Here is an 18,146-nt window from a genome sequence, read left to right as displayed (position 1 = left end):
AAGAGAGGGCCACAGGAGCCCCAGGCAGCTGCAACAGGGACCAGATTGATTGCTGGGGTGTTGGGTTTGTTCTATGTGAAGAAGATAAGCACATTGAGCCTATACTCATGAGAATTTAGGAGAATGAGAGATTTGAACAGGGTAGATGCAGGGATAGTATTTCCCTTCAATGGACAGTAGAGAATGAGGGGTCAGTCTCAAAATAAGCAGATGGCCATTCAGGACAGATGCGAAGAAACAAGGGCAGTGAATCTTTGGAATTCTCCATCCAAGAGGGTAGTGGAGCCTCTGTTATCAAGTACATTCAGGGGAGAAATCCAACAGCTTTTTAGATATTAAGGGAATCAAAGAAATCGGAGTGACACAGGAAAATGGAGCCCAAGTAAAAGACCAGTTGTGATCTTTTTTAATTGCAAAACAAGTAGAAGAGGTTGACTGGCCTAGTCCCGCTTCCATTTCTTATGTCCTTCAGCCAGAAGCCCTATAAGCAACCAAAAGAACAACCAGAGGCCTTGTGAGAGGCTGAAAGAGCAGCCAGTGTAGGTTGGGTGGCCCAACCCATTGTGTTTGAGACCAGATATTACAGAATCAGCAATTATTGCAATACTAGAATTCATTCACTATAATTCTTATCGAACAAAAATCTCCCTCCCCAGTCAATGGCTTGAGAATGAAGGGAGTAGGGGCGCAAAGTATATGGGCAGCAGAGATGATGGGAAGGAGCAGGAGCTCAGAGGAACAAGGGAGCAAGGTGGATTAGAAAGGAAAAGGGAAAGCAGTGAGAGTATAGGGGCAAGGAGACGTGGCAAGTGAGGTCACAGATTAAGGGTGTGTTTATGGGTGAGGGGTTTGTGAGCTGGCACTCTACGTGGGGCTGAGGCTCTGTAACAAATGTTGCAAGGAACCTGGCTCTTTGAGGCTGGCTGCCTACCTGCATTGCTCTCAGCTCACACTAACAGCATGGCACTGAGCGCAGTTTTTTTCATTTGAGGGGTGAGGTAGGATACGTGGAGGGGTGAGGGGAAGGTAGCTTTTTGTTTTAAGTGGGGCAGGGATATGGTGGGATATGTGCGGGGGAGGAGGACTGATTGGAGGGGTAGGGATACAGTGGGATGTGCAGGGGTGAGGGCTGATTTGAGGAGCAGGTGGTATGGTGGGATATGTGTAGGGGTGAGGGTTGATTTGAGGGGCAGGGGATATTAGTGGGGTGTATGCAGGGGGGGCTGATTTGAGGGGCAGGGGATATTAGTGGGGTGTATGCAGGGGGGCTGATTTGAGGGGCAGGGGATATTAGTGGGGTGTATGCAGGGGGAGGGCTGATTTGAGGGGCAGGGGATATTAGTGGGGTGTATGCAGGGGGGGCTGATTCGAGGGGCAGGGGATATTAGTGGGGTGTATGCAGGGGGAGGGCTGATTTGAGGGAAGTGGAGACTCCAGGCGGAGTGCGGGGGTACATCTGGAAGCTGGTGTGCCGTGTGCGGGGCCCGAGGAACCTGTATATGCGTGAGGGCTGGGCTGCCGACCCGCCCCGTTGCCAACTCTCCCAGCTCGCACTCCCAGGCTGACAGTTCCCCGCCCCCCCCCCCCAGGAAGGGAAGGAGTTTCTCTCACCAACTCTCAGGGTGTTGAAGAGAGGCCGGATCCGGAGGCAGTAGCCACCGCCGTTCCTTCGCCTTTTCACTTTCCGCCGCGCGTCGCAGTCGTACAGTTGAAAGGACACTCTGTTCCGGAGCCTCTACCGTATTGTCTCCCTGTCGGCTCGCCGCCGCCAAGCTCCGCGTCCCATCTCGCTCGACAGCTCAGGGCCCCAATCTGTTCAGGCACGATCCTTCAAACAGGAACTGACGCACCGACGCGACCACGCACTCCGCCTGACATCAGGCGCAATCCGCTGGTGGATTCTGGGGGTTGTAGTCTCACGTCGATTTGTTCTGACCGGCACACTCTGTTCAAAAGTAAATTGTTTCAGCTTCTCTTCCTAGTTTTCTTACGGTTGCATATATTCTGTCTCTTACAACAGAAGATGCAGGACTTCAGTGAAAAAGGTATTGAAATCTTTTTGAATGACTGCAGGGGTTGAGAGCTAAATGGCTGACTCCTGCCCCTGCTGTTTCATATATTCTAATGTCCTTATTAATTGTATTTGGTATCAGAAATAAAGAACAAAAAAGTCAGGAGGAAAGCAATTCTGTGAGAAATAGGCATAATCAGAAAGGAAAAAAAAAGCAAAAATACTGTGAATATTGGAAAAATGAAATAAAATCAGAAAATCCTCAGCCGGTCAGCCGCCATCTGTGGAAAGAGAGAGAAATAGAGAATTCTTCCTTTCACTTCTGTAACATTACCACTTTTTGCCTTACCTCAGCTCATTTACTGCTAAAGCCTCCCCTATGCCTTTGTTATTTTCTGATGTGAAATGTTGGGATGGTGAGAAGTGTGGCATAGCATGTTCAAACAAAGCCACTTCAACCAGCTTGAGTGGTGCTGCTGTGGTAGAAGAGATTGCATAGGTCTTGGAAAAAGGCACAGTACTGGTATTGGTTTATTATTGTTACTTGTACCAAGGTACAGTGAAAAGCTTGTCTTACAAACCGATCGTACAGGTCAATTCATTACACAGTGCTGTTACATTGAGTCAGTACAGAGTGCATTGCTGTAGTACAGGTAAAAACAATAACAGTACAGAGTAAAATGTCACAGCTACAGAGAAAGTGCAGTGCTGGAGTTCACAGAGGTGCTAAATGGCCTGAAGCAGACTTATATTGAGCTAAGTTCCTTGAGGGAGGATTGTGTTAATATTTGGAGGCAATTTATAGAGCCTGATGATCCCATGAATAATATTACTCATGTTTAGATGGAGTGACGTTGACTCAGTATGCTGTAGCCAAGGTGCAGCAAGATAGCTGAAAACCATGATGATTGCATGCACCACAAACCATCTACAGAGGGAAAGTCAGGTGCCAATCACTTCATAACTTCTAAGTGTCAGTAGAGAAAAGGGAAAATCCTGCATCCATAGGGTAGCAGCATGCAGGGTTGCCATGTGAACCAGAGTATACATCAAGGCAAGAAGATAGGAAACAAAAAGAAAAAATTGAGTTAGAAATTGTTATTATTGGGTTTGTGATACTTGGGAATATTTTGAAAACAATATATAACTGCAATTTCTGTAGTAGTTAATGGGATATGTTAATGATAAGTTTGGTTGTTGCAATTGATGTTCTGAAATGTATATACTATATTGTATTCATGGTTATGCATGCATAGTCGAGGGAATTCTTTAGCATGGGTCATGAGTCATCTGTAGTCTACATGCGTTTAAGGTGAAACAGGGAAAGTTTAAAGAGGTGTGTCGGGCAAGTTTCTTACACAGAGAGTGGTAGGTGCCTGGAACAGGCTGCCGGGGTAGTGGTGGAAGCAGATATGATAGTGGTGTTTAAGGGGGTTTTAGATAGACACATGGTTATGCAGGGAATGGAAGGATATGGATCATGTGCAGGCAGAAGAGATTTGGTTTAATTTGTCACTGACATTGTGGGACGAAGGGCCTATTCCTGTGCTATTCCTGTAGAAGTCAGAGAGTCATGCAGCATAGAAACAGGTCCATCGGTCGACAGACCATGAAATACCCATCTATACTAATCCCTCTAATCAGCACCTGGTCTGTAGTCTTCAATGCCTTGGTGATTCAAATGGTCATCCAGATGTTTTTTTTTAAATGATATGAGAGTACCTGCCTCCACCACCTTCTCAGGGACTGTGTTCCAGATTTCACCCTCTGGGTGGAAAACATTTTCCTCAGATCCCCCAAAAAAATCTCTTACTCCTCGCCTTAAACCTATGCCCTCTGGTTTTAGGCATTGCTGTTAAGGGGATAAGTTTCTCAATGTCCACCTTTCTATGCCCGCCATAATTTTGTATACCTCTGTCAGGTCTCCCTCAGCCTCCTCTGCTTTGAAGGAAAACAAAGCCTGCCTCTCCAATAATTTATTGAGTTTACTTGAATTGGGGTAAACACTGTTGAATTGTTGTAGTGTTGTAGTTGATAAGATTAGAAAAGAAGCAGATTTATGTTTTGCTCAATTTTTCATTGCTGACTGTATTTTAATGTGTTTGTGCACAATTAATTGTATAATTTTACATTGTATGTAAATAGTTAACTTGTAGAATAGTTCAACTTGTGCATATATTTATTGTTTGAATAGGTTTGTTACTTATTTTAAAAGGAAAAGCAATATTGTATATTATGTATGTTTATTCCTTCAAGAAATATGTGTACCACGTGTTTCGACTGTTGATACATTGCTGTATCAGCCACTGCTATTAGTTGGGTTTACTCGTCTTACTAAATAGCAAAATAGAGGGATATTGCACTTCTTCTTTGATCAGCAGTGGGTCAGCAAGGAAAAGATTCAGTGTCTATGGGGAGTGGAAGTTTATGAAAAAGGTTTTAAAATTATGAACAATTTTGATAAGGTAATTTAGAAGAAACTGTTCCCATTGATAAGTGTATCAATAACCCAAGGACTCAGATATAAAGCTAAAGAAACCGACGTGAAGTGAAGAAAATTATTTCACTCAGTGAATTGTTTTGATCCGAATCCACTGCCTGAAAGGCTGACAGAAAAGGTTCAAAAATGATTTTCAAAAGGGGGATAAGTAAGAACATAAGAACAACTAAATTACTGCGCCTGGGGAGAAAGTGAGGCAGATGAACAAATTGGATACCTCTTACCAAGAGCCAGCACAAATGTGATTGGCCACGTTGCCGGTGCTGTGTTATTCTGATTCTAAATATACCATGTGTGTCTTCTCAATCAGTTGTCAGTTTAATTCCCATGCCTTTGCTTTAACTGTGCATTAATACTGGTGTTTTGTATTGAAGACTGTTGAATTGTTATATTAACCTCTGATATTTTTGTCAGAAAATCTCATGCAATATTCTGAAAATGCATTCAACTTTCGAAATGTAAATTGCCTCAATCTCACAGGAGGCCACCCCTTAGGAAAATAAATTGTTCTCAAAGTAAAGGAAAGCAGTCATTGTGTGCAACTGAAAAGCAGAAACATTTGTTGCCTTACTTCTGAAGTATGCAAAATATTAAGAGTGATAAATTGCAGACCTTTGTAGTTGGAACTTGTCCTTGATGAACATGGTAACAAATGCAATAATATTAGGAAGAAAAATGATAGAGTGTTAGGTGAAACATCACACTGTGCAAATTATTCCCTGCAAAATCCCCATTACTCTAATGTAACTTGGTTTTTCCAATTTAGATTTATTTAAAAATATTTAGAAGGCAGGTTATATTTCTCTTTTTCAAATTGTTGTGTTATGGGTCACTAGGAACTGCCTTGGATTAAAATGAAACTACTCTTTTATGATGAGGAAAAGCTGTAAGATTTATCACGTCTGATTAAACGTAAGTGAGTCAAGGCAATAAATTATTTGGGCTTTTCCGAGTGTTTGTATTGAGTAAATCCCTGAGCTTTACATTCTATTTTAGTCTGTTAATGTCTTCAACTTTTAAGGTGACTTTCCGCTTTGAGCACTTATGAAAAGTCCATGGGTTTTCATTCATTGTCACGAACCAGCAACAAAAGAAACACACTGAGCATGATTCAGTGTTAAAAACTATTTTATTAATCACTACTTATGATAATACGTAAAATAAAAGTAAAAATGTTAGTATGTTAGAATTCAAAAATGTTAAACCTCGAACGTTAACCCCAAAACTAAACTCGTCGTGTGTGTGTGTGTGTGTGTGTGACAAAGTCCAAAACTCCCAGTTCCGGAATGGTTCTTAAAGTTCAGTTCCGCAAGCCATAAGGTGAAACATGAGCAAGGGCTTCTTCAACAACCACCATTGTCTGAAGATAAGATGTAGATGTAGAAAAACATAGAGAGAGTACATACGAAATCCAAATGTTCCACGATGGAACCCAAACGACACTTCAGTGTTTACTCGGTAGTGACTTCCTCACCCCGAAAAGCATCCGAACCGTGGTCGTCCACATACAAATACCTGTTTCCTTCTACAGGTCAGCAACAAAGTGAACTCCACCGGATTACTTTCAACTTCCATACATGGATTTCAGTGGCAAACACAGTTATTGTTTCTCATCCATCGATAGAGAAAACAAGCAGGCTGGTGTCTCTCTCCCTTCTCTCTCTCTCCTTCTTCTTCTTCTGACTTCTTCAACAACGTCATTACGTCCTTTATCTTCTATTGACGTAAGCACGCCCCACACACACATACACACACACTCTCTATCTTAAAGGGACTTTCACTGAGTCCGTAACATCATCTACAAAAATAAAACAGTGCCAGACTGAAGCTTCAAAAGCACTTATCTGCCATATTAACGTGGAGTAAGCTCAGTTGTCATACTCATATAACTGTAGGCGTAGAAGACCCTAAAACTTTAAGGCTGCTTTGCATTCATGTTTCTGCAAACACACAGCACCACAAAATAGCAGCGCTCTCAAATCCAGCACACAATTATGATATTTCAATTATGATATTTCAGTATTTGGGCAAATACCATAATTAACAATGTTAATCCTTTCTGGTGCCTGCCGCCTGCTTCTTTATATCGAATGCTTGTTTCCTGCTTCTGTCTGAATTGATCTAGTTGCTCCCACAGGTTGGGACATGTTTGTACACACGTTGTCACACTTGACTCAAACAACAGGGTGGTTCCAGTGTAGTTACGCATTAAGGGCATGTAGCACCACTGATGTTGCCTCATAGATTTGAGCATTAGAACATCAGCAAAGGAGTTCAGAAGAACTCAAGTCACAACAAAGACACAAGCAAAATTTCTCTCAGGCTAAAATCAAAAATGCAGTATTATGCCTGATGCCCTCCTCACTTTACAACATAGAGGCTTTATTAGCAAAAAACTCAGATTCACCACTTGCAAATTGCTCACACCACTGACATTATTAAAGCATCTCCTTTCTCAGAACTTTATATCAAACAATCTTTTCCTCTCAATGCTCTCAGTTCTATCAATACATTTGACCCTGCCTGGCTAATAAAAAGTTTCCCGTATCATCCCACTCCCCACTCTATCCTCTCCTGTTGTTATTCCATCATTGGTCTGAAAAGCAACAGTAGTTGCTTACTCACAAAAAAAACAGCTTTTGTCAACTCTGTTTCCCCTGAAGTCTTAATAATTAAAGGGCCAAAGGCACTCAAAATACATTCTTTCCCAGGCTTCTCCAAAGCACTCTGTAGCCTCACTGCTTACTCTACACGCTGCTCTCACAAAAGACAGAACCTTCCTTCCAGCTCCAGCTATACTTATAACTAATGGGAATTTTTCTACATCCAGCACTCCTCTTACTGGATGGCACGGAGGTGGAACTAGACCTCAGCAACACCACAGACAGCTATGAGGCCATGTAGGAGGCTTAGAAAGTTCATTGCCAAGACGTTATCTATCCAGAGTTAAAAAGCACAAATAATTATATCCAAGCTTCTCCAAGGAGCAGTGTCAACACAGCAAGTCAATCCTCACTGTGACTACCTGCAACCTCACACTTGGGCCTAACCCATTTCCCAGTTAAAGTCAAAGTCACCATCGCTCTCAGCTTGTTGTCCTTTGAATCATGCTAGGTCGCTACAGTTGACCTCTGTCTCATTTCGTAGATGTGTATGTGTTTTTGTTGGTGGTGGGGGTGAGGGGGAGGGTGGTACGAAAGGAAGTGTGGGAGGAGATGAAATGAATGAATGAGTGTATTTGGAAGTGAAGGCCATCCCCTGACCCAAGCATTGGAACATGCAAGTGAAAATCAAAAAAAAAACTGTAGATGCTGGAAATCTGATGAAGGGTCATTGACCTGATTTATAAGCTCTGTTTCTAAATGCCTTAAGAGGCACATGAGCAGGCAGGGAATGGAGGGATATAGACCCATGTGCAGGTAGATGGGATTAATTTGGATTGGCATCATGGTTGGTACAGACATCATGGGCTAAAGAGCCTGTTCCTGTGCTGTACTGCTTTATGTTCTATGTTCTCTTCCCACAGATGAGGCTTGATCTGCCGAGTATTTCCAGCGTTTTCTGTTTTTTCATTGGAACGTGCATTCTGGATGGGGTGGTTGGAAGCTAATGGATAAGATATTTTCAGGAATCGGGACTGGAGAATTGGCATTAAAAACATGACCATGTTTACATGGATGCTTTTGGAGCATAAGAAGTAGGAAGAGGAGTAGGCCATTCAGACTCTCAGGTCTGCTCTGACATTCAGCAAGATCATGACTGCTCTACCTCAACACAATTTTCTTGCCCTATTTTACATATGATTCCTCTAAAATCCAGTTATCTGTCAACCGTTGTTTCAAATGGCATCAATGACTGAGCCTCAACAGGCCTGTGAATGGACTATTCCAAAGACTTACAACTATTCAAGTGTAGAAATTTATCTCCATTTCAATGCTAAATGACCTAGCCTTATTTTGAGACTCCGATCTTTAGTTGTAGACTCCTTAGCGAGGGGAAGCATCTTTGTTGCACTTATCCTGTCAAGCCCTCCAAGAATTTTGTCCGTTTCAATTAGGTGACCCCTCATTCACCAAACTCCAGAGAACAGAAACTCAGCCTATTCAATCTCTTCTCATTTGACAGACCTGCCATCCCAGGAATCAGCCTGCAGAATCCTTGAAACGCTCCCTCTATAGCAAGTATATTCTTTTTTAGATCAGGAATTTTAGCACATGGTATATGTGGCAAAAGCAGAACTTGAAACCTGACGCACTCTCCGATAGATTTCTGGCAGTTTCATTTTTATTCACAGATATTTTAATGCCAAGAAGATTGAACTACATGACATCAAAATCATTTGCCTTCTCACAAGCAAATCTTGTATGACTGAGGGGCATCAATCATTGGGCACTCTGTGATTGCCCAAGTCTAGGCCTCAATCAGCCACCCCTGATCCTGACCAGTGATTACACTTGTGACAGTTATTCCCCCAAAAGTAAAACAAATGCCATCCCCAGTCCAAACGATTCACCAACCCCCACTACTTTAATCACTCTTCCTTCCAAAAGGCTGAGCTAAGTGATTTGTAGCCGCCAATCCACTGAATCAGAAAACAGTGTTGGCCAGACCCTATTTGACCTCAGGCCCAGGTGAAGTTTTCACTGGAGGGCTGGTAGTCCATTGCTGAGGCATGTCAGCAAATACTCTAACAAACTTCTACAGAAGCACCATTGAAAGTATCCTAACTGGATGCATCATGGCCTGGTTTGACAATTCCAATGCACAGGAACGCAAGAGGCTGCAGAGAACAGTGGGCAGAGCCTGGTCCTTCACAGGCACAACCCTCCCCATCATTGACAGCATCTACAGGAGGAACAGCCTCAAGAAGGTGGCATCTATCATCAAGGATCCCCACCATCCAGGTCATGCCCTCTTCTCACTACTACCACCAGGCAGGAGGTACAGAAGCCTTAAGTCCCATATCACAAGGCTCAGGGACAGCTACTTTCCTACAACCATCAGGTTCTTGAACTGACCTGCACAACCCTAACCTTACCTCAGCAATGGAACACTACGGACTACCTCTTGCACTACCATGGACTTGTCTCTGACTGGGTTTTTTTTTGCACAAAGGTCTTGTTTTTGCAGTCTTTTTTTTCTTTCTCTCTTCACTGTCTGTCTTGTATAATTTATGTATCATATATAATCTGTGTGTTGTCTGTAGCTACATGCCTGTGATGCCGCTGCAAGCAAGTTTTTCATTGTACCTGTACCTCACTGTACTTGTACACATGACAATAAATTTGACTAGACTTGACCTGACTAGCACACTTCTTTGCAAGCAGCAGGGGCTACCTTCTATAGAATGTAATCTATATGAAGGATATAGAGGCACTCAAAATGTGCAGAAACGCATTACTCAAGATTACAGTAGACCTCCAAGTATGTTTCTATGAGGAAAGGATGAGTCTGAATCTCTTTTCTCTTTGAACGAGGGGGAGTCTTTAAAATATTAAAACGTTTTGATGAAGTATGCAAGTATAAAATTAAATGATGACTTCAGTAGCAAGTGGTGAGACTGTGGAACTGTTGACCAGAGAGACTAGTTAGGGCAGATTTGATGGATTTATGGAGAAACTGGATTAATATACGAGGCAGCAGGGAATCTCTAGTCCTTCCATAAAGTAGGAACATGGTACAAGAGTCTGAAATATTCCTGAGATTGATAACTTGTTTCTTTCAGAAAGGAAACTTAAAGAAAAAGAATGAAGAAAGTCTCTATCAAACTTCAACAATCTGAGGTAAACCAGTTTAGGTTGTATGCTCCATGCATCAATACAAATCTGAATCAGATCAAGGAAGTTTCACTTCCTGCCAATCCAATACCCACTCTCAGCTGGTAAGAGAGCTATATTGAGGAGCTAAGCATAGTATTGGCTGACATAACACAGGATTAGTGAAGGCAACTGTGAAAATTTATATGCAGATGTTCTGCTATAAAATTAGCGCATGACCCTTGTCAGAAAAATTGTTGCAAGACACTTGCTCTTGCATAATTTGGGAATTACCAGGGAATTCTGGGCCAATGTATACTTTAAGGTTCCTTAGGTGAGCAATATTCAAGTGCTATCTTCAATCAATGCAATACTCCATTTCTTCTGCATATATTTTTTCTGGAATTCTTAAGTGACACTCAAATTAATGGATTTTTTACTCTATTTTCACTGGTGTGAAATGCTTCTATTAGGGATGAGATTTATACTGCAAAATTACATGTCTTACACATGAATAAAAGAGAGATTGATTTCTGCACAGTGTAATGCCTCATATTCAGCTCATATTTTAGTTCATATGTATGCCAGAAATATATATCAGCAACTTCAGTGCTTTAAGACACTGATAAATTACAAGGGACACATTAATAAATATTTGCTCTGCTTAGACTTTCCTGACGAGGGTGCTAAAAATGATTTGTAATCCTTAATTCAATGGGGATTTGTGTTATCAAAATTACATTTTGGTTAGTTAGCATTAAACATGAATTTAGAATCATATGTGTCTGTTGTGAGTGTTTTTCTTCTGGCCTCCTGAATACACAGACTCATGATGACATACAGAGTCATGTACACCAGCAGTTCTCCAGTATCTCCCTCAAGCAGTTATTCTCCTTGCACGAGTCCAAACAGTGGGATCTAGCAGGCCATTCCTCACAGGAGGACATCATGGCTCAGCTCAAACCCATACTCACATTACACCCTGGCACTTTCTCACAAGGCCACTGGGTCATCAACAGGAGCAACAATTCTGGTTAATAACAGATATAATGGGGTGAATCCTGTCTCTGTACCTGGGTTTCCACTACTCTGATATTCCTCTCCATAGGTTAGACTGAAAGACACAATCACATGAGTGCTGTTGAAGTACTTACATTTATGGACTGTTTACCTCAGGTGAGTAAAACCTGTTACTGTACCCTGTAAATATGGGTCACATCAGATGCATGAGGTGGCTACTAGGTCTGTTTCATTGCATCTGCATTGTAAACTCCCACATGCACACAGCAACATACTTAGCTTCTATACCATGCCAATGTTTTACCAAATCATCAATATTGTCAGCAACAATGTTTGAAAGATATAAGTAATTTCGAAGAATCAAATTCCCACTGATGATTCCCATTGAATGAACACAAAATATAAGTAACAGCCAAATAGAGCTGGTTACTGAACTATACATTTATTTTTGTAACTGGGGTGTAAGGGTATTTACACATTCAGACAGGTTATACATGGAATTGCACAACTCTATCCTTGACTTGAGGGTGCAAATTTCCTTTCTGTCACCATTGCTGAGAAAGGCATCTGTCCACATCAGGAAGGATGGAACTCAATACAACTGTTCAAAAGAGCTCAACAATTTAATGAAATAGTGATCTTTGTTCATTTTTGATGAGAGGTTTTCCAGCATCCTTTGAAAAGCCTGAGAGGTTTTCAGCAGACATAGTCTTCAACTGAATGGCTGACAGCTGTCATGGAAGACATGCATAACCCTGAAAATGAATGAACCAAGTTTAAGTTTGATAGTACCATATCCAGCGCTTCACATTATAATGTGTATTCCTAACAAAGCTTTAGGTAGATGGTGCCTAATCAAAGTAATTAAACTTTATAAATTAGTTTTGAACAGAGGTAAAAATGACATGAGGCAAACCCCAGTCTTAGTGATTAAAAACTGCTGGAGGAACTCAGCAAGTCAGGCAACATCTGTGGAGGCAGAAGGACAGTTGACATTTAGGGTCGAGACCCTGCATCCGAGTTCCTCCAGAAGTTTGGTGTTTGCTCCAGATTCCAGCATCTGCAATCTGCAGTGTTAGAGGGCTTTGGGAACCAAAGGGCTAAATTCACCAGCTTCACTTTTTAGTACTTGTCACATTGCTTCACCAGGAAAAGGAGCTGAGTGAACCAAAATGATTCTGCAGAGAAAATGTTGTCTTGTGTCACTTTGACTAAAAAGCAAGCAAGAGTATTTGCTGCTGGCTATACTGCTTATCTCACAGTTTAGTTCCATTGAAGGTAATGTGTGGAGATGATTTCAAATTGCTTTTGCACTTGTTTAATGCCAAGGACAAACTTCTATCTCTTTTCCTTGTTTTTTGCCTGAATGTGGCTGAATAGAATTCCACAGGTTTTTAATGATCTGTCGGGAACCTTTGAACCATGATTTAATCCATGGTTGAATAGCTGCCTCCCACCAACTTATTCTCCCAGGATCAATGTGAGATCATAAACCCCAAGTGCAGAATGTCTTCGCTACTTTGGGAAAAAAACAGCATTTGGAGTTAGATGACAGATTAGCTCTGATGTCATTGAACTGTGCCACAGGATCCAGGTCAAAAAAGCCAATTCCTGTTCCTAACTCAATTCCAACTACAGCCAATCTTTCTCATATTCATAGCACAGTCCAACACTGGACTACCTGAATGTTAACCCATAACTTCAACTTCAATGATGCTACTTGCTTAGGCAGTTAAGGGAATGGTGATATTCATTAAGATGACTCATCTGAGCATCTTTGCCTAACCCATTACACAACTAACCCTCACCCCCACTCCCCCATCTTGCCCTCTGAATTTCCTAACTCTGCTGTTCTTGGTCTTGGTGATAGTAAAGATGTTGCCATTAGTTCCAATGCCCATCGACAAAGTTAGAGAAATACCGACTACAGGCCCTGCTTTGGGATCAAAGTCCGGTGACACTTGTCGACACTTGCCTGTGGAGAACAGGTAAGCCTTAGATCAGATGCAGTAGTGCCACCTTTATGTAATCAAACAGGCATTGATACTTGGGTTACTTGAATGATTTGTTGAGTAAGGCATGCAAGACCTGAACACTACAAGTATGCAGAAAGTCACTGGGAACAGTTGAGGACTGTCTTGCCTATTCTGTAATAGCCTTCTGAGGCACTTTGTGGTTCTGTGAGGCAACAGCGAGCAAGAAGAGAGCCTACGTTTATATGGCATGTTTTAGGACTTCAGGATATGTTCCAGCTCTTTCTTTGAAAGTATTTCTTAAAGTCTAATCATTTGTTAGACCTTGTTGTGTACAAGCTGGCAGACTTATGAAGTCTCCCAACTTGTACACAACAAGGTCTGACAAATGGCATTGCTATTTTTATCAGAAAGAGTGCTTTAGGAACATTGGCCAGTACACCAAACTCTTCTATTCATCTTCCAAATATTAATATATTATATGTCAACCTGAAAGGACAAATCAGCAGACTGGTTTACATCTCATGTAAATGAGGCACCCCCAGCAGTGCCCATTCCTTTCAGTACTGTACTGGGAGCATCAGTATGGATGAAGTGGTCAAGCCTCTTGAACTGATGACTTTCTAACCAACGAAACTAAGGATGACACCAAAGCCAGCAATTTAGCAAAGAAATAAGAAAGTGAAACAGACATACAATTTCAATCTACTGGACCAAGAAACAAAATTGCAAAAGAGCTATACTCTATTTTGTACTCTGAGCCAAGAAAAAACACAGAAGCAAATAACAAATAAAATGTTCAATACAGTCATTTTTAATGTGTCTTTTAAATGTTGTTCTGCTGAATCACAAAAGTTCAGGTTACCAGCTGAGATGGAGAAAGCTGCTGCCTACTCCTCTGCAGTGGACTTGGTGGACACCTGGATGACCTCGACGGTGCTGTAACTTTTGCTCGCAGAAACACGGTTCCTGGTACGGAGTTTGTTCAGAGCACATTCTGCCATCCCTGCTCTCTCCTCGGCATCGTCCAGCTCATGAACAGTCTTCCTGTATTTTGCCAGGCTTTGATTAGCCTGTTCCTCCTGTGAAGAGGAATCAAAGAGAAGCAGTGAACGTCGGTCCAATCTGCCAATATTTAAAAGGTTCCTTCCCAGCAGGTGTCCTTTATCAGGAACATTAGTGACTAGCCCTTCAGATGAATGTTGGAGATTAAGGTCCAAATCAGTTGGCACTACGTTGAAAAATTCTTTTTTAAATGTTTTGGATGTGAAATTAATTCTCTGATATATGCGCTAATTGTACAATATAGCAACGTGTGTATGTGTGTTGACCTCTGCTTCTGAAATTAATGTTACCAATTAAGACCCTGCAGTTGTAAGTAATATCGTGGCCTTAAGATTCTACTGCTGGAGGAAGTGGGCAGGGGACTTCTGCTGGCCTCCCACTGTGAATCTATTCCACAGGGAAATGGTGGAGGCAGTAGTGAGGGGCATGGGGAAAGAAGTTTGGAAGAGGGTGAAATATTAATATCAATAGTGCTAAATGGGAATGTATAGGCAGACGGCTGTACTCCACTAACTTCAATAGAACCAATTGTCAGGTACAACCCGCCGCCAAAACATTTATTCCAGTTTAGGACAGCAACCAAAGACTAATTTCACCCTCCACCAATGTTCCAGGATTTGCTGTACTGTCTCATAAAGGACAGAATCGCTATCCCATCATCCTGTTTAAGACCATCCTGGGCAGGGTCAGGCAAGGTCTTATTTCCTGCTCCAGAGGATCATTTAGGACCCAGCTTTTCTGCAACTGCTAGAAGTTGTATGGGTGAGCAGGCATACAGGCTTCAACTGTGAATGACTCTGGTGGAGTCCAGGCAAGGAAAAGGACCTGAACATTCTGAGAGTCTGCAAACATAGTAGATAAATATAGCAAGCACATCAACTCCCTCTTTTAGGAGTTCTCTCCCTCTGTTAGGAACTTTTGCTGTGAAATTCAGGTTTGATCAGCAATAAAGGGCACAATTAAATACCCTCACAACATACCATTATTTGAGGGATTTCAAGGTCTATAATCATTATAACATCAAGGAAAATGGTTGTTGAATTTTGGTAACGTTGCTTATATAATTGAATTTATGTCACAATGTATGGTACACTGTTTCTGATTTAAAATATCAGATAATGAACTGATCGGATAGATGAAATTCAGAATTCTCTTGCGATTTATCAGTAATATTAGATTTATCAATTATGAGTTATAATTTGGCAATCAGAAATATATATGCAGATATTTTCAAACTCTAACAATTTCCACATTTAGAATGGCTTTTATGTAGAAATCTGTCCCAAAGTGCTTCATAAGGTGTAATGAGAACTTTGGATAGCTAAGAGAGGAGATATTGGGAGAGATCAACATCAAGTCTATACAAAGGGGTGGATTTTAAGGATGGTCTTTAAAGAATTAAGTTGAAAGAGGGGCTTAAGGAAGGATTTTCAGATTGAAGTAATTCAGAATATTTGCTGGAGCTTGCTTTTTTTAAACACATTTCCAAGTAAAGAGTTGTACAGATAACTTACAGACTCCTCAATCTGCCTCTTGTAGCTCTTCAGCTTGTTCTGCAGTTTCTCAACCAGTTCCTGCATGCGTTGGTTAGTCTTGTGGTCTTCTTCAGTTTGGAAGATCAGCTCCTTCAGCCGCCGCTCATTCTTACGCAGATTTTTCACTGTTTCCACGTGGCGTTTCTGTTCTGTGTCCAGCTCAGATTCCAGTTCCTTAATCTAAATTGCGGCAAGAAAAAACATTTCCCACTAAATAATAATGAAGTGTCTTTCAAGAGAACAATTAATCAGAAAGAAGAGAAAGGAAGGAAGGTAGGCCTGCATTGAAGTAGCATCTTTCACAACCCCAGTGTCCCTAAGCTCTGAGCAGTCAATGAAGAAAACATCATCGCTCTGCAAGCATTAGACATTTCTAAGATATTCCAATCATACCTTCCAATTAGCAGATAAAATTTAGCTTGCACTGAACATTCTGGGAAACTGTTAACCCAACAGAATCATCTTCTATTCATATAAGATTCTTTAAGCAATGTAATGTTTACCACAGAATCTTTTTCCCCCTTTGACTTCATGGTGCAGTGAATAATTGGGTCTGAATCCAAGCCATTTTCTGGGGTAATTCTGTGCACACCAGTCCTTTGCTCTCCTCACCTTTGTCTCCAGTTTCTGGATAATGCGTCGCCCACCTTTGAGGGCCATTTGTTCAGCCTCCTCCAGTTTACCCTGCAAATCCTTGATAGTAATCTCAAAGTTCTTCTTTATCTTCTCCAGGTGCATGCAATGCTCCTGTTCTTGCCGCAGCTCCTCAGCCATGCGGGAAGCCTGATCAAAAAGAAGGTAAGTTGAAGTGACCGCTTGTGTTTGACCTGTATTTTAAAAATGTACCATTGGCGTCAAGATATACCATCAATAGCAATTGCAATTTAGACTGATTCTTGGCAATTATTCTAATCAAACTATTGCCAAGAAATTGGACTTTACCCTTTTACAGTATGTTAAACATGTGCTGTGTACACTGCTAACACTCCCTCCAATTTCTGTAGAAAGTTCAAGAACTTTGCACATATAAACATGAAGAACTGTGCAATGCCATTTTGCACATAGATTCATGCACTAAAACAGATGGGCATGTTTCTTTTGGGACCTGTATGTAGAGCTCACAGCTGCTGCATCATTGAGTGAATCAACGCTTAAAGAACTCTCCCCACGGCAACCACAATATGGCAGCAGGAAAGGTTGCTATGCAGGTGGTGGGGGTGAGGGGAAAGGTGGAAAGCAGGGGAATGTGACATAGTGCTCGCTTGGGCATGCAGCCACATGGTTGTCTAGCCCAGTCAAATTCCATGTTCCAAACCACTGAGAGGAGGGGGCTGACCTAGGGGCTGGCGATCACAGCACAAAGCTTGGGAATGATTCAAACACAAGAACTGAGGTTGTAAAGGGAGTTCCACTTTATCATTTTCCATATTGGTGACCATTGAATTTTGCAGCTGGGAGACTGTCATTGATGTCACAGACCTTTAAACTGCTGTCTCCTATCTGATCCCTGTGTGATGAGCTCCTAGGTTTTCTGCAGGGTGATCAATTAAGATTGTACGTTGCCCCCAAAAGCTCCAGTTTCTGCAAATATGCAGCACATGACCTGCAATACTATTGGTAGTGTGATTAAGCCCAAGCAAAGTCAGCTGTGCTGAGATGAATCAAGTCTGCAGGTGCTTGGGCCGATTTCCCAATGGGGGCAATTTCACCCCTGAAATGACCAACCCTTGGTCAAACTGCTTTTGTGCATGATAGGTGCATTAAAAATGTGCACAAAGGGGTGCACTTTCAATGCACTTACACTTCCAGGTATGAGCAGCAAGAAACTGACCACACACATTCAATATTGATCTTTAAAAATATTCATTTGTCAGATTCAATGCAGCTCAACATCTAAATTATAAACTAGGAATCTGAGGCAGTAGTTTCAAACCAAAAGCATAATGATTTCTCAGATGGATTGAAATAAAAGTAAAAAATTGATTCGCTTATGAATTAAGTAGGCTAAGTGAAATGAATGATGTACTAATGTTTAAACAGAACATTTAAATTGTGGAGTGATTCAAGACTGTAAACTTACATCGCCCATGGCCTTTTTGGCTTTTTCATCGGCAGAACGGAACTCGTGGATCAGTTCTTCATGCTCATTGGTGAGTGTCTGAAGATCCCCTTCCAGTTTTCGTTTATACCCCAATAAGGTGCTATTCTAAAGATGAGGAACATAGAAATTTTTAAGAAAGGCAATTTTTTCTGCCTGGTTTGATCAGTTGACCATTTTACAAAAAT

General features: G+C 41.5%; 2 protein-coding genes across 5 annotated transcripts in view; both read right to left on the bottom strand.

Annotated features, from left to right (window-relative positions):
- rnf216 (ring finger protein 216) overlaps window positions 1-1,883 on the bottom strand; it is a 152,089-nt gene extending 150,206 nt beyond the window's left edge. For 3 of the 4 annotated variants that reach the window (XM_052022353.1, XM_052022354.1, XM_052022355.1), the window contains exon 1: window positions 1,612-1,826. The gene's annotated coding sequence lies outside the window, so the exon portion shown is untranslated. Of the gene's footprint in view, window positions 1-1,611 lie in introns of all 4 variants that reach the window. The other variant, XM_052022356.1, reaches the window with a different exon arrangement.
- Window positions 1,884-11,771: 9,888 nt separating this feature from the next.
- Window positions 11,772-18,146, bottom strand: part of LOC127573540 (myosin-16-like) — a 68,514-nt gene continuing 62,139 nt past the window's right edge. The window contains exons 40-44 of the mRNA XM_052021862.1: window positions 17,941-18,066; window positions 16,473-16,643; window positions 15,840-16,040; window positions 14,126-14,342; window positions 11,772-12,042 (exon numbers count right to left, since the gene is read on the bottom strand). Coding sequence (XP_051877822.1) covers window positions 14,151-14,342; window positions 15,840-16,040; window positions 16,473-16,643; window positions 17,941-18,066 — 690 coding nt within the window. The 3' untranslated portion in view covers window positions 11,772-12,042; window positions 14,126-14,150. The remainder of the gene's footprint in view (window positions 12,043-14,125; window positions 14,343-15,839; window positions 16,041-16,472; window positions 16,644-17,940; window positions 18,067-18,146) is intronic.

Source organism: Pristis pectinata, chromosome 8, assembly GCF_009764475.1.
Source record: "Pristis pectinata isolate sPriPec2 chromosome 8, sPriPec2.1.pri, whole genome shotgun sequence".
Classification (NCBI taxonomy): domain Eukaryota; kingdom Metazoa; phylum Chordata; class Chondrichthyes; order Rhinopristiformes; family Pristidae; genus Pristis; species Pristis pectinata.
The sequence above is the reverse complement of the archived record's forward strand: the minus strand, read 5'-3'. Positions and strand labels throughout refer to the sequence as shown.